Genomic DNA, 12,688 nt, shown 5'->3' on the forward strand with positions numbered 1-12,688 from the left:
GATTTTAGTGAGAACTGTAAATGCCAGTTGTAAAATGAATGAGAAAAAGCTTCATGCCCACAAGAACAGCAAAGCCTCCCTTGATTCTGCATCCCAGCTATGCCCAGCCCTCAACACACCCAACAGGGGCTCAGCCAGAGCCTTCCCAGGGGATGGCAGCTCCTTCATCCTCCGAGCTGGATCCACGACCCCTCTCCCTTTCTTGGGAAGGGCTTTTCCAGGGGGTGACCCCTGGAACCCTCCCAGTGATGCCCCAAGACTTAAACCCAGCCCTTGCCAAGGCACTGCAGGTTGTGCACGTGAATCCCCCAGCCTCCAAACCCCTTGGATGCTCTTCTCCCTTAAAACAAAAACCACTGCAGGCTCCTGCAGGACTCAGGGCTATCAGCACAACAAACAGCCCTTAACTCACAGCACATCTTTCTTCCTCAAACCCTCGGCCCTGCCTCTCCCCCAGCCCTGCTGGGATCTGTGTTTAACAGATGGGAAGGCTCTGAGCTGGTTTTACACGTGAAAAGCTGTTCCCCTCCAGCAATCTCAGCGCAGACAAGGCAGGGAAAATATGTTCCAACAGTGGGAATGGTGGCAGGGGGTGCTGGGGGTGGGTGGCAGGGCTGGGAGTGGGGCAGGGATGCCATCCATCCCTTCATCCTGGCTGTGCCTGGCTTGGGATGAACCACAGATCCCCAACCAGAACAGCAGCAGGACTCATGCTGTGGAGAAAATCCAATGTGTTCTGTAGCTGGGGGGGTGAAAACACACCCACTCCCTCCCCAGAAAAACGAGGAGAGGTAATTTAGGCTGCAAACTCATCCTTGTTATAGCCGTGGCCCTAATGAGATGTTCCCAGATTAATAATACAAATGCACTCTAACAAGGAAAGCAATTGCAAAGCAATTTTGCAGGGAGCTGAACAAAGAGCAGGATAACAGCTCTGCTTAATAGGGGCTGTCTGCTGCTTTTAATTCCTTCTGCACTTCTCCCTCAGAGGAGGAGCAGGCAGCACACCCCGGGTGCAATCCTACCCCCTCACCAGGGATGTGCCTGTGACACAGCCAGGGGGACACTTCCCAGCTGTTAAGGGCAGAAAGGTCCCTGGGCTCTCCTGCACAGGGGACAGTGGGGACAGTGGGGTGATGCCACAGCTCCTGGCACTGCTGGCTTTCCCTCGTGGAGTTGAGCAAAATCTCCAGCTAGAGACCCCAAAACTCACCCTGCTGCCTTGCCCAGCATGCACAGTGCACACAATTCCTCATGTTTTCACTTATTTAATCTGAAACTGTTCCTACCTGCATCCCAAAGGCACCCCTGGTGTCTGTTTAACCCCATTATGTGCAGCCTCTAAAGAGCCTGATGTGATTAAATACAAGGAATATGGAGAGGGGGAGAGAAGTGTTATTTTAAGGCATCATATTGAAAGGATCTTACCTAATTCCTTTGGTTTGAGCAATACTGTGGAAGGAGAGCCTGGATACTGCAGAGATCACCTGGAAATGAGAGAAAAAGAGGCTGGTGTGCTTACTGAGGACACAGGAAGGTTTGGTGGGAGCCCAAGGACCCCCAGCCTGGTGCTTGGAGCTGCACCCCACTGGAATGGAAGCGCTCCAGTCCCCCCCCCCAGTGTCACAGTGTCACCATCAGGGCTGGGAGCACACTGCCAGTGCAAACCCTGCTTTAGGTTCCACCACTGAGCACAAAAGACATTTAACCCTCAAGATATTACTGAACAGCTTCATCCGAGGAAATTCCATCCCCACTCTCATTTAATGAGCCCAGACCTGCCCTGACAGGTTTTATGCCACACTAAGAAGCATTGAGAAAACCCTCCTGCTTTGTGTTTTATTACAAAAGGATTACAACTCCTTTCTTGTCTCTCCTCACACAAAATGATCTTATTGAGGCAAACTTGCCAAGGCTGAGCAGCTCTGACTCCTTGCAATTCAATGAAGATGCATCATCAGTTTGTCAGAGGTGAGTGCAGACCATCGCCCTTTTCTGGCAGAAAACAGCCAGGAGTGATTCAACACCAAAATATTCTCATCAGCACCGCAACCAGAAGCAATAAAACCACCAGGTTTTTCAGAAGAACTCCCATTTTTGATGGAAGTTTTAATTGCTATGGGGAATTTTCAATGAAGAGGAACAAAGAATGGCTTTGAGGTAGATTTAAGCTGTGTTTTACCCTTGTTCGCATTCACTGTTTCAAATCTGGAGTGATAAAAACAAACCTGTTACTTTTGGACTGGTTTCCAATCTCCTGGGATGGGACATGGATAAAGGGCTTCTTGAGAGGGCTCCAGGTGTACAAACCCAAGCCCTGGGGGGGCTGCTGCTGCCTGGGGCTGCCCTGCATCCAACCCATCCACAGTGTTTTTTATTCCCTTTATTCAGGAATTTTACTTTGGGATGCTCCCCTGCTTTGCTGAGGCACTTCCACACCACCCACCCAGGGACCACAACCCTGGATTTTCTCCTGGGATGAACTCAGAGCCACATTTTTATCCCAGGACATCAATGATAGCCCCATCTCAGACCATCCTTTCCCTCCACACTTTTGCAACCTTCATCCCTCCCATTTTTCACGTGCCACGAATGCCAGCCTGGCTGTCAGCTGCTGGTGCCCCACATGTGGAGCCAAAGCCAGGGCAGAAACCAAAAAACTGGGAAATCGCCCAAAAGTGGGTGATTTCCACGTGGAAAACAGGGAACAGAACATCCCTGGAAAGCTCCAGGGCTCACCAGGGCACAGAACACCTCAAGTGGTACCTGGAACACCCAGCCCAGGGCACAGAGACTGGAAACTCCACCGGCACCCCCAGCCCTGCTCCAGGGGGCTTAAAATAGAACCAGGGAAGCCCTAGACTGACTGAATGAGTCTCTTCCATGCTCTATTTTTAGCCTTCTGAAGTAAAAATCCAGTTTATGAATCAGACAGTGCCACCGCGGGGTTTGACTTCCAGGGAAATTTAAGAGAAAAGCTCCCTGTTCTCCTCAGCAACAAGGCTCCCTTTGTTCTCTGCTGAGCAGCCCCAAGCTCTGCTCATCCTGGCACATCAAAGCCTGGGCACTGGTTCCAGTCAGGAGCCAGCACAGCCCGGTGGGGATCCCAAATCCATGGATCCCAAACCCACAGATCCCAAATCCATGGATCCCAAATCCATGGATCCCAAATCCACTGATCCCAAACCCACAGATCCCAAAACCACACTCAGGTGAGAAAGTCAGGAGCCAGCACAGCCCAGTGAGGATCCCAAATCCACTGATCCCAAATCCACAGATCCCAAATCCTCAGACCCCAAATTCTCAGATCCCAAATCCACGGATCCCAAACCCACAGATCCCAAACCCACAGATCCCAAATCCACGGATCCCTAATCCACAGATCCCAAGTCCTCAGATCCCAAATCCTCAGATCCCAAACCCACAGATCCCAAATCCACGGATCCCAAATCCACTGATCCCAAATGCACATTCAGGTGAGAAAGTGAGGAGCCAGCACAGCCAAATGAGGATCCCAAATCTACAGATCCCAAATCCACACTCAGGTGAGAAAGTCAGGAGCCAGCACAGCCCAGTGAGGATCCCAAATCCACTGATCCCAAATCCACACTCAGGTGAGGAAGTGAGGAGCTAGCATAGGGGAGCTAGGATCCCAAATCCATGGATTCCAAATCCACAGACCCCAAATCCAAACTCAGGTGAGAAAGCCAAGCCACCCAGTGTGAGGGATCAGGCACAAAAAGCCTCCTTGAAGCATCTCTAGAAGGACTGTGCCAATAACAGGAATATTTTTCCCCACATCATCTTCTAAGAGCAAGACAAACCCAGTGCAAGGCCAGCTCCTCAGAGATCCCAGCCCCAGCCAGGGAAGTGTTTAAGGATAATCCTCTCAATTTCAACAGGATTAAACAACATTATTAAAACTAACTCAGCGCTTAAGTGTTTGCTAAACTGTGTCTCATTTTTCCTGTAAAACAGCTTCTTATGTGCAGGCAGAGCCAGGCCTGACTTCTGGCTCTGGTGCTAGCTCAGGATCTGTCCCACACCCCCAGGGCAGCAGGAGGGTCTCTGATCCCAGCTGAGGCTTTTCCCTGCTCCTGGAATACCAGGACACACCAAAACACCTAAAACAGATATTCCAACCTGCCCCTGAACACTTAGGGATGGAGCAGCCACAGCTTCTCTGGGCAACTTTGCCAGGGCCTCCCCACCCTCACAGCCGGGAATTCCTTCCCAATATCCATCTAACCCAAATCCCTGTCAGGTTAAACCCGTTTCCCCTTGTCCTGCCACTCCAGCCCTTGCCACAAGTCACCCTCCAAGTAATTTGAAGATGTTGTTTGGAAAACTGTTCTCTTATCTGTGCATTTTTCTTCAGGAGATGTAGGGCTGTGGGTTTTAACAACAGGGGCTTATGCAGATTATTGCTATTATTATTACTTCTTCACCCATTTCTCAATGCAATTTCCTCCCTGGAAACTGCATTCAGCACACAAAATTACCATAAAAGCTATATATAACATCCCACTGACAATAAGATGGCAGGAATATAAATAGGAATATAAAGGTACCACATGCAGGTGATGCACAGACACTTTTCTCTACCAGTGACCTGCAAAGGCTTCGTGGAGAAATTTCTGGTGGTTTTGCCATGACAAGTGAGGGATGCCCTTCACATTCCTGAAATTCCAGTGTGCTTTGTATTTGTGGGCATGGGTTCAATCCAGCCACCCCAGCTGATCGTTTACTGAGCAGAGAGATCATTGCTGCAAAACAACAGCACCACAAAGTGAGGCACCAGCCCTGCAGGTGACTTCAGGTTTAAAAGGGCCCCGAGTTCTGCACTTCATGGGAAAAAGAAAGAAAATCAAAATAAAATAAAATAATCAAGACTCAAAGTGGGCTCCCCACACTCACTGGTCACTTTGGAAAACAACAAAATGAGTAAAGAAATGGGATTTTTGAAAAGAATTTAAAAAACAAAACACAGTAGTCACACTACTTCAATAAAAAATTCACCACTTTTCTTCTTTACTCCCAACACTTTCTTTTAGGAATTACAGATTTTAAAATAAACCAAACCCAGAGAGAAAATAAATCATTATGTTCACTCCTCTTCTACTTCCTCTGGCATTGTTTATGGCTGATGGTATCTCTGAGCATCTAGAAAACTCTAAAATAAACTTTTTTTTTATTTGAAAAAACAAACTGACCCAGCTGGGCTGGAGAGCACTTTGCACAGGAGGAACTTTCCAGCTCTGGGCACTCCAGGAGTGACCCTGGGAGTGGGAATGAGCTGAGGGCTCACAGCCAGCACTGAGCATTTCCAGAACAGATTTGCTTCTAAGCAAACCAGGAGCTCTGCCCAACACTGGTTAACTCTGGGCAGAGATTTCTCTGTGCCACCTCTGCACATCCCCTGCCAGGGAGAGGGGTTTTCACAGCCTGCAGTTACAGGGAGTCATTTTCTGCTTTGCCCCTAAACTCAGAAAGGGCAAAACAAATCCTCAGGCCAAACATCCCCAGCCTCAGGCAGAAACTTGACCCCAAAATCAGAGACAAACTGATGGTATCTCTGAGCAGCCAGAAAATCTCTCAAATTAACTCTCCCAGGTCTGAAAAAACAAAGCAGCTGGGCTGGGGAGCACTTGGCATGGGAGGAAGGCAGAAATACCATTTCTGAGCTGGATGATGGCATCCCTCAAACAAAACACTGATGGGAACAGTCCCAGGGACAGGAATGCTCAAAGAAAAGCAGTCCTCAGAGCAAGGAGGATTTCATCCAGCTGCCTCCTGCCTGAGGTGCTGCAGAATCCTGGATCTTCTCCCACTGGAGCACGTAGGAGCTCCTGTTTGCTCTTCTCCCTGCACACCTGGGCACCCCCCTGGGCTGGGCACCACCTGGCATTTGCACACCAAGGTCTCACCAGCAGCTTCCAGCCTCCCATCTCCCTGCTGGCACATCCCTGTGCTGTGGTTTGGACCTTGGCTGGACCAGCCTGGCAACCCAGAGCAGCCCAGAGTGTGAGGGGAGCACAAACCACCACCTGCTTGCTCTGCCTGGGGCATAAACCTGCAAGAGCTGGTGCCTTGGGAAGGCTGAGCCAGAACAGGGGCTAGAAGGAGTTAAAGAATAAAGTAGTGATTTATTAGGAGGCCTCAATGGATCCGTCTTGGGCAGCACAAGAGCCCAGCCAGGGCTACACCCAAAATGAACCAAAATGGGCACAAAATGGACACCCAGTCACAGGGCCTCTTAATTTATAAGTTCTGCTCCATTTGCATCTTGGAGTTAATTGTCCAATTCCAGCTTTTAGCCCACGCAGTCCCATCCTTCTTGTTTTTCTCTTACAAGGAGGAGAACAATTCAAATGGATTTATGGCTACTGCTAGAAAATCTCTGCACTCTGTTACACCACCGTAAGTTACCCAGGTGCACACACCCCATCTCCCATATTTAAGACACCAATTTGTCTTTTCCCATCACAGACCAGCTGAGGAGGGAAGGGAACACTGCCACACATCTTTGGCATCCCTAAACCTTGATGTCTGTGTGTCAGAGGTGTCCATGCTCCTCTGTCCCCACCTGGCCAGGGGCAGGGCAGGGCAGATCCCTCACCTTCCCAGGACACAGAGAAGATCCAAAGGGAACAAGAGAAGAGGCAAAGCAGCCCGAAACAGAGAAAGAGCCACAAACCAGCCCAGCCACAGCCCCGCTCCCTGCTCAGCTCCAAACACAGGAATTAATGCCCTGAAACTCCAGTGCCTGCTTTGTGCTGCTGAGCTCCTCTAATAAAGAGCAATAAAGAGTTACTCTGCTCCTTAATGGGCTCTCTCCTCCACCACTGAGCCACTGCCTGGTTCAGGACTTTTATTATCTCTGTGTGATAGCAGCGACTGGAGCGAGGAGCTGCCTTTGATGGGACTTTAAAAGCCTCAGGGGGGAAACCCAGCGGTTTCTCAAGTGAGCCAACACCAAAGCCAAGAGAGATGAGCTGGGAAAGAGCCTTCAGCTGAGCAGGGCACAGAGATTGCTCTGATGGCCCTGGAATAGTGGGAGCAGTGAGCTCAGCAGCACCCATGGGTGCTGGATGTGCTCCCTCCAGATTAAAGATATTACAAAATTTACTCTTAAGGAAAAAAAAAAAATAATCCAGCGTGTAAGTGGAGAGGGCTCGTTTGCATGGCTTTGTGATGGTTACAAGAAGAGCTTGTCCTTTGGGAAAGGAGGGTAGTGAGGCAGGGGGACTGGGCTTTTTCCTGCAAATTAGAGGGGGGAAAACCACAAACAAACGGGCTTGGCTTGGAGCTTAGCTCAGGTGCCTGGAGCAGACGCTCAGGTGAGCGCCAGGCAGAGCTTCTCACTCCACACCCCAACAGAGCCCCTCTGCTCTGTCCAGCTCCTTCCTGTGCCCCCAATTAGCCGTTCCCTAATGAACCTGGAAGGGTGCCGAGTGCTGAGCAGCAGAGGAGGGGGCTGGAGCGTGGGAAGGTGTGAACCACGAGGCAGGACGTGGGTGCTGACAGCTCCGACCTCGCCGAGTCCCTGCTGAAAGCCACCAAGCTGTGCTGGGCACTTGGCCCGGAAAGACGGGCAGGAAGGGGAGGAAAAAAGGCAAAAAAAAAAAAAAAAAAGAATCCTTAAAAGCACTAATTAGCTTCAAATGCTGGTAAATGGGTTTACACAGGCGGTCTGCAAACCCTGAGCTGCCACAAGGACTCCTCGTGCCCAGGTGTGGGAGCATGGGGAAGGGAACATCAGCAGGATAGGTGGTCCAAACCCTGGCCATGATGCTCTGGATGGATCTCTGCAGGCTTTGGAGAGCCTAGAAAAGGCTCAGATCCCACCCCATGCTAAGCAGGGTGGTTATAATTATCGTATCTGTGCTTTCCATGGATGTAACAACCAGGAATATTGAGGGGAAAGGGTCCTGCAGACAACTGCTGACCCCACAGCACTGATGCAAAAGGATAGGATGGACAGACAACCCCAAAAATGGCCCCAACATTTGTCTTATGCCATAGGGAACACCAGGACAGGCTAAACTTTGTCAGAAATCCTGCTAAACATTTGAATTCAGTCAGATTTAATTAAGTTTACTCCCCAAATTTTGGGTCAGCTGTTCCACAACCTCATCCCCTCCTCGTGCCAAAGGGCTCCAGGTCCTTCTCTGACCCCAGCCCATAACTCAGGGTGCCCAAAGTCAGGCACTCAAGCAAAACCCTCATCTTGTGACCCAAAAGAGCCACCCCAACAAACTTTTCCAGGGAAAAGGCCCTGTCAGAGGCACCCTAAGTAAAGAACTGCTCAGGCAGAGCACGGAAAAGCAGCATCTCACATTAATTCCTGGTGGTAGAAGGTGAGGCAGGGGCATGGCTCTGCTCACAGCTGTCACCTGGGCTGTCCTCATCCCTGACATTGTGCACTGGCACAGGTCACCCAGAAAAGCTGTGGGTGACCCCAGGAATTGCTGAAGGAGGCTTGGGGCAACCTGGACCAGTGAAGGTGTCCCTGCTCATGGCAGGGAGAGGGACAAGATGGGCTTTAATGTCCAAATTCTGTGCTTTTATCACTCCATGACCAGACTCTAAATTAAAAAGCTGCCAGCCCAGCCAGCACACCCCATCTCAGCCCTTTCATCAGCTCCACCTCGAGATATTCCAAGTGAATTCCAGACTAGGGGACTTCCAAGGGTTCCTTGCAGGCTGCAAGGACAGGCTCTCCTGCAAAAACATCCCCCCCTTTCCCCCAGTATTGATTGGATTTGTTGAAACAGATGGAGAAAACAGCTAGTCAGATGCAAAACACGGATATCCAAACCTGCTTCCAAGAAAATGGCTTTAATCTGTATTAAGTTTAATCCCTTTCGATCAAGGCCTGGGATGTAAGCAGAAAATATTACAGATTTTCACATACCTTTGGGTTCCCATTTCCTCTTGGCTCCAAAAGGGAGCTGGGAGGTCAGAGCAAAATACGTGGAGCACCAAAAAAGAAAAAGGTTTAGGAATATTTTGCATGTGCAGGAGAAATTGGAAGCATCCATATGAAACCAATCCACTTGCACAAAGAGTAATTTACCTATTGGAGAGAGAGAGAGAGCTCAAAATTCTCCTTGCCTGATTTCCTTCATCATTATCCCAGGTGCTAAAGGAAAAAATGCAGCTGTGTATAAAAACAACACAAAGGAAAGTGTTTAAAAGCCTCTTTTCTTTGCATTTTGTAGAGCCCCCAATTTCTGGAAGGGCCACAGCCTCCAGGTTTCTCCAGAGAAGCTGAAGTCCTTTCCAGCCCCAGAGCAGCAGAGCTGGTGGGAGATGCCCAGCCCATCTGACCAAGGACAGGTTTGTCCCTCCCTGCCACACCCAGGGCTTTGCTTTGGGAGTCACCATCCCACTGGATGGAAACATCCCACTTCAAGGGAGGCACCTGCAGCTTGACACTTCACAGGCTGCTGAGGTCCAAGCCCTGAAGCTTTCCCATTGATCCCTCAGGCTCTGAGCCCTGGATTCCTCCTGCAGCTCTACTTCACTCCCCCCTTGCTACCTGCAAAGCATCAGCTCTGCCCCAGGGAGCCTCAGGGAAGCCAAGTCCCTCCTAAAACCCTCCTGCAGCAGCAGCTTAACCATCCCAAGGCTGTTTGAGACCAGCTGTGTTTTACAGATCAGGAGAAAAACTCGTTTAAGCTCAAAGGAATTCCTGTAATTCCAATGTACACACAAGAGGCAGGAAGCAAACAGGGGTGTTTTAAGTGCACTGTAAAAGGCAGCTTTTAGAATTTGCCTGGGATTTGCTGCTTTGATTTGCTCAAAACCTGGCACTGCTGTGTTACAGGGATGGGAGGCCTTTCCCACTGAGAAGGAATCCCTCTTGGCTCCACAGATGGAGGGGCTGCTCCAGCTTCCTGCACAAGCACAGACCCACCCGGATGAAACATCTTCACTTGCACAGCTTTCAGTTTAAAAAAAAGGAGGGAAAAAAGCCCAGAAGAGAAGGAAGGGGCAAAAGAACTCGATGTGCCCATGAGCTGTGGGAATGCACAACCAGGAGAGGGCTGGAGCTCTCCTCTGCCTGCACCCCTCAAAACACAGGGTGACACTGAGCAGAAACACTCAGGAAGGAGAACAGTAGGAGGAGAAGCACAGGAAAGCAGGATGAAGTTCATTTCCTTAGCCCTAATCCTCTCCCAGACTCCAGGGAGGAGCAGCACCTCGTAAATTTGTGGGGTTTATTATTATTCCAAACAAACTTCCCCCAAAGTCAGCCAGGTCTGAGCTGCCTCCGTGGCCCAGATCAGCACTAACATGCCTGTTAAATATCCATTTTACAGGCCCTGGGGACACTTGGACACAGGACCAAGGCCCATCACATCACCAGGGGCTGCTCCAGGAGCCTCAAAGCTGCTCCTCAAACTGAGACACCTCTTGGTGCTACTGAGCTCCAGCTTCAGGATTGTTTGCAAGTGCAAGGTCCTGGTTTCATGAGTAACTAAAAACCTCTGATAAGATCACCTCAAGCATCCTACAGCAGTTCAAGTGTGGGGCACAAGGAAGCAAACTTCTCCTTTCCAAACCCAGGAAACCTGAGTTCAGATTATGACTTCAGCTCTCAGCTGGAAGAGGCTCCCAAACCCCACAAAGCTACATTCAGACATGAAATCAATCAGGGAATCCTTTACCCATCTCCTGCAGCATTCTGAGAATGTCTGCAAGCATCCAGCAAGTGTGGAAAATAACTGACACGAACTTCAGCCCTCCAATATTGCCAATTTAGCTGCTGTTATTGTCCCTTCCGAAGTTTTTCTGAGGAAAGGAGGAGTGATGCAGGCTGCCACTCATGGAGGCAGGCAGGAGAAAACTCCCCCTGCTCCCTCCTCCTGTCCAGAGAGTCTGGAAGATTTCACATCAGAAAAAATGCCCAATTTATCCAGGTTATTGAGAGCCATCACAGGGATTCACTGCTCTTGACACAGAAAAAAACCCAAAACATTCAAAGCTGTGGGAAGCTCTGGTTGAACCTTGAGCTGTAGTAAGGAGAAATGCCTCATATATTTTCACCAGGCTGTTTCTATCCACTCATTTTCCCTGTCCTGAGCACCTAAACCAGAGGGATGTGCCAAAATTCTGCTGCTGGCCTGACCCTTCCACCAGCATCACCCAGCTGGACACCTCAGTGCCTTCCTGTCATCCTCCAAAGTGTCACCTCTGGGTTTCCTGGAAAACAACTGCGTTAAATTCCCAGTTCCTAGAAAAACAGGCAGCCAGCAGGAGCTGAACCAGGATGTGCAGAAGACTGAGGGTAGGGAGGAGCAGCTCAGAGCAGAGAGGAGAAACTCCCAGCTCCTGAGGCAAGGTCAGATCACCTTTTTCCGTGAGTTTGCATCATTTTGGGGGGGAAAAATACCTCTACAAATGTTTAAATTCTTATTCTGTAAGAAAAGCCACAATCAGGGGCCAGTGCTGAATATCAGAGCTCCTGATTTGTGTTTTGTTCTTCCTCGCGTGAGTTTGCATCATTTTGGGGGGGAAAAATACCTCTACAAATGTTTAAATTCTTATTCTGTAAGAAAAGCCACAATCAGGGGCCAGTGCTGAATACCAGAGCTCCTGATTTGTGTGTGTGTTTTTTTCTTCCTCACTGCACAATTCCTGCCCAGCTTTCCAAGAACTGTTTCAAAAGGAAGAGAACCTGGGAAAGGACAGCTCCACCAGGCAAACAAACACCACCAGGATCTTTTCTCTCTGCAATTATTCCATGTTTGACACAAATGAAGCCTCTCCAGACTGAGCAGTGCAGCAGCAGAGCCAAGACATGCATGTGCTCTGGATGCTGCTCCTCCTCTTCCCTGCCCTCCCTGAAGGAGACAAAAGGCTTGGGTTTTATTTTATTACAGATTCTGCTTCGCTGGTGAAATACCTTCCAGAAATAAATGTTATTTCAGAAATATAAAAGGGTTTTCCATCAATCATATCCCAAGCACAGAAACAACCCTGGCTTCCTCTGTGATTCAGTTCTCAAAATAGCAAGCCCTGAATTTCCCAAATCATGATTCACTGGAAGCACCAAGAGGTTTCCAGACAAAACTCTCTGTCTGGAGCAGTCTCCTACCCCTGGGCAGGCAAATTCCTGGCCTGGGCTTTCCAAAGAGAATGGCAGATGGGACAGAGACCTCTGACACTGCCACATTTTTTCCCTTTATTAATCCTGTGACATCAATTAATGCATTTCCACCTGCAGGAAGGCAGGAGGGAGCAGCAACCCACAAGGCAATTTCCAGAGATGCTCAGAAACCACCTCCCTCCCTCTCATCCTGTAACAGAGGATAAATACACCCACAAAGTGCTTTGATTTGACTGAGGATTTTAAATTTAGCTGCCTCTGCAGACAGCACATTTACTGCTCCAGGGGTGACTGAAGTGTGCATCACTGCCAGCAAAAGGGCCCAGAAAATAACTGCACTGAAAAAAACATCCAAAAAACATTGGCTGCCCTGACAGGGTGTCAGAGCTCACAAAAGACAGGGTGGAAGGGGAAGCTGGATGGATTTCCATGGTCACTGCTGCACAGAGGGTGAGACAAGATGATCTAAGGGTCCCTTCAGGCCTAACAAATCCATACAGCTGTAAAGAAAAAAGAAGGAAAAAATACCATAATGTCATAGATTAGATCTTGTCTGTCTCCAAGAAAAGA

At 49.3% G+C, this 12,688-nt stretch overlaps 1 protein-coding gene across 1 annotated transcript in view; it reads right to left on the reverse strand.

The window, feature by feature from the left end:
- The window catches only part of VAV2 (vav guanine nucleotide exchange factor 2), a 126,832-nt gene that overhangs the window by 43,132 nt on the left and 71,012 nt on the right, over window positions 1–12,688 (reverse strand). Inside the window, exon 3 of the mRNA XM_041483864.1 lies at window positions 1,429–1,487. Within this exon, the coding sequence (XP_041339798.1) occupies window positions 1,429–1,487 (59 nt within the window). The remainder of the gene's footprint in view (window positions 1–1,428; window positions 1,488–12,688) is intronic.

Source organism: Pyrgilauda ruficollis, unplaced genomic scaffold, assembly GCF_017590135.1.
Source record: "Pyrgilauda ruficollis isolate IOZ18807 unplaced genomic scaffold, ASM1759013v1 scaffold62, whole genome shotgun sequence".
Classification (NCBI taxonomy): domain Eukaryota; kingdom Metazoa; phylum Chordata; class Aves; order Passeriformes; family Passeridae; genus Pyrgilauda; species Pyrgilauda ruficollis.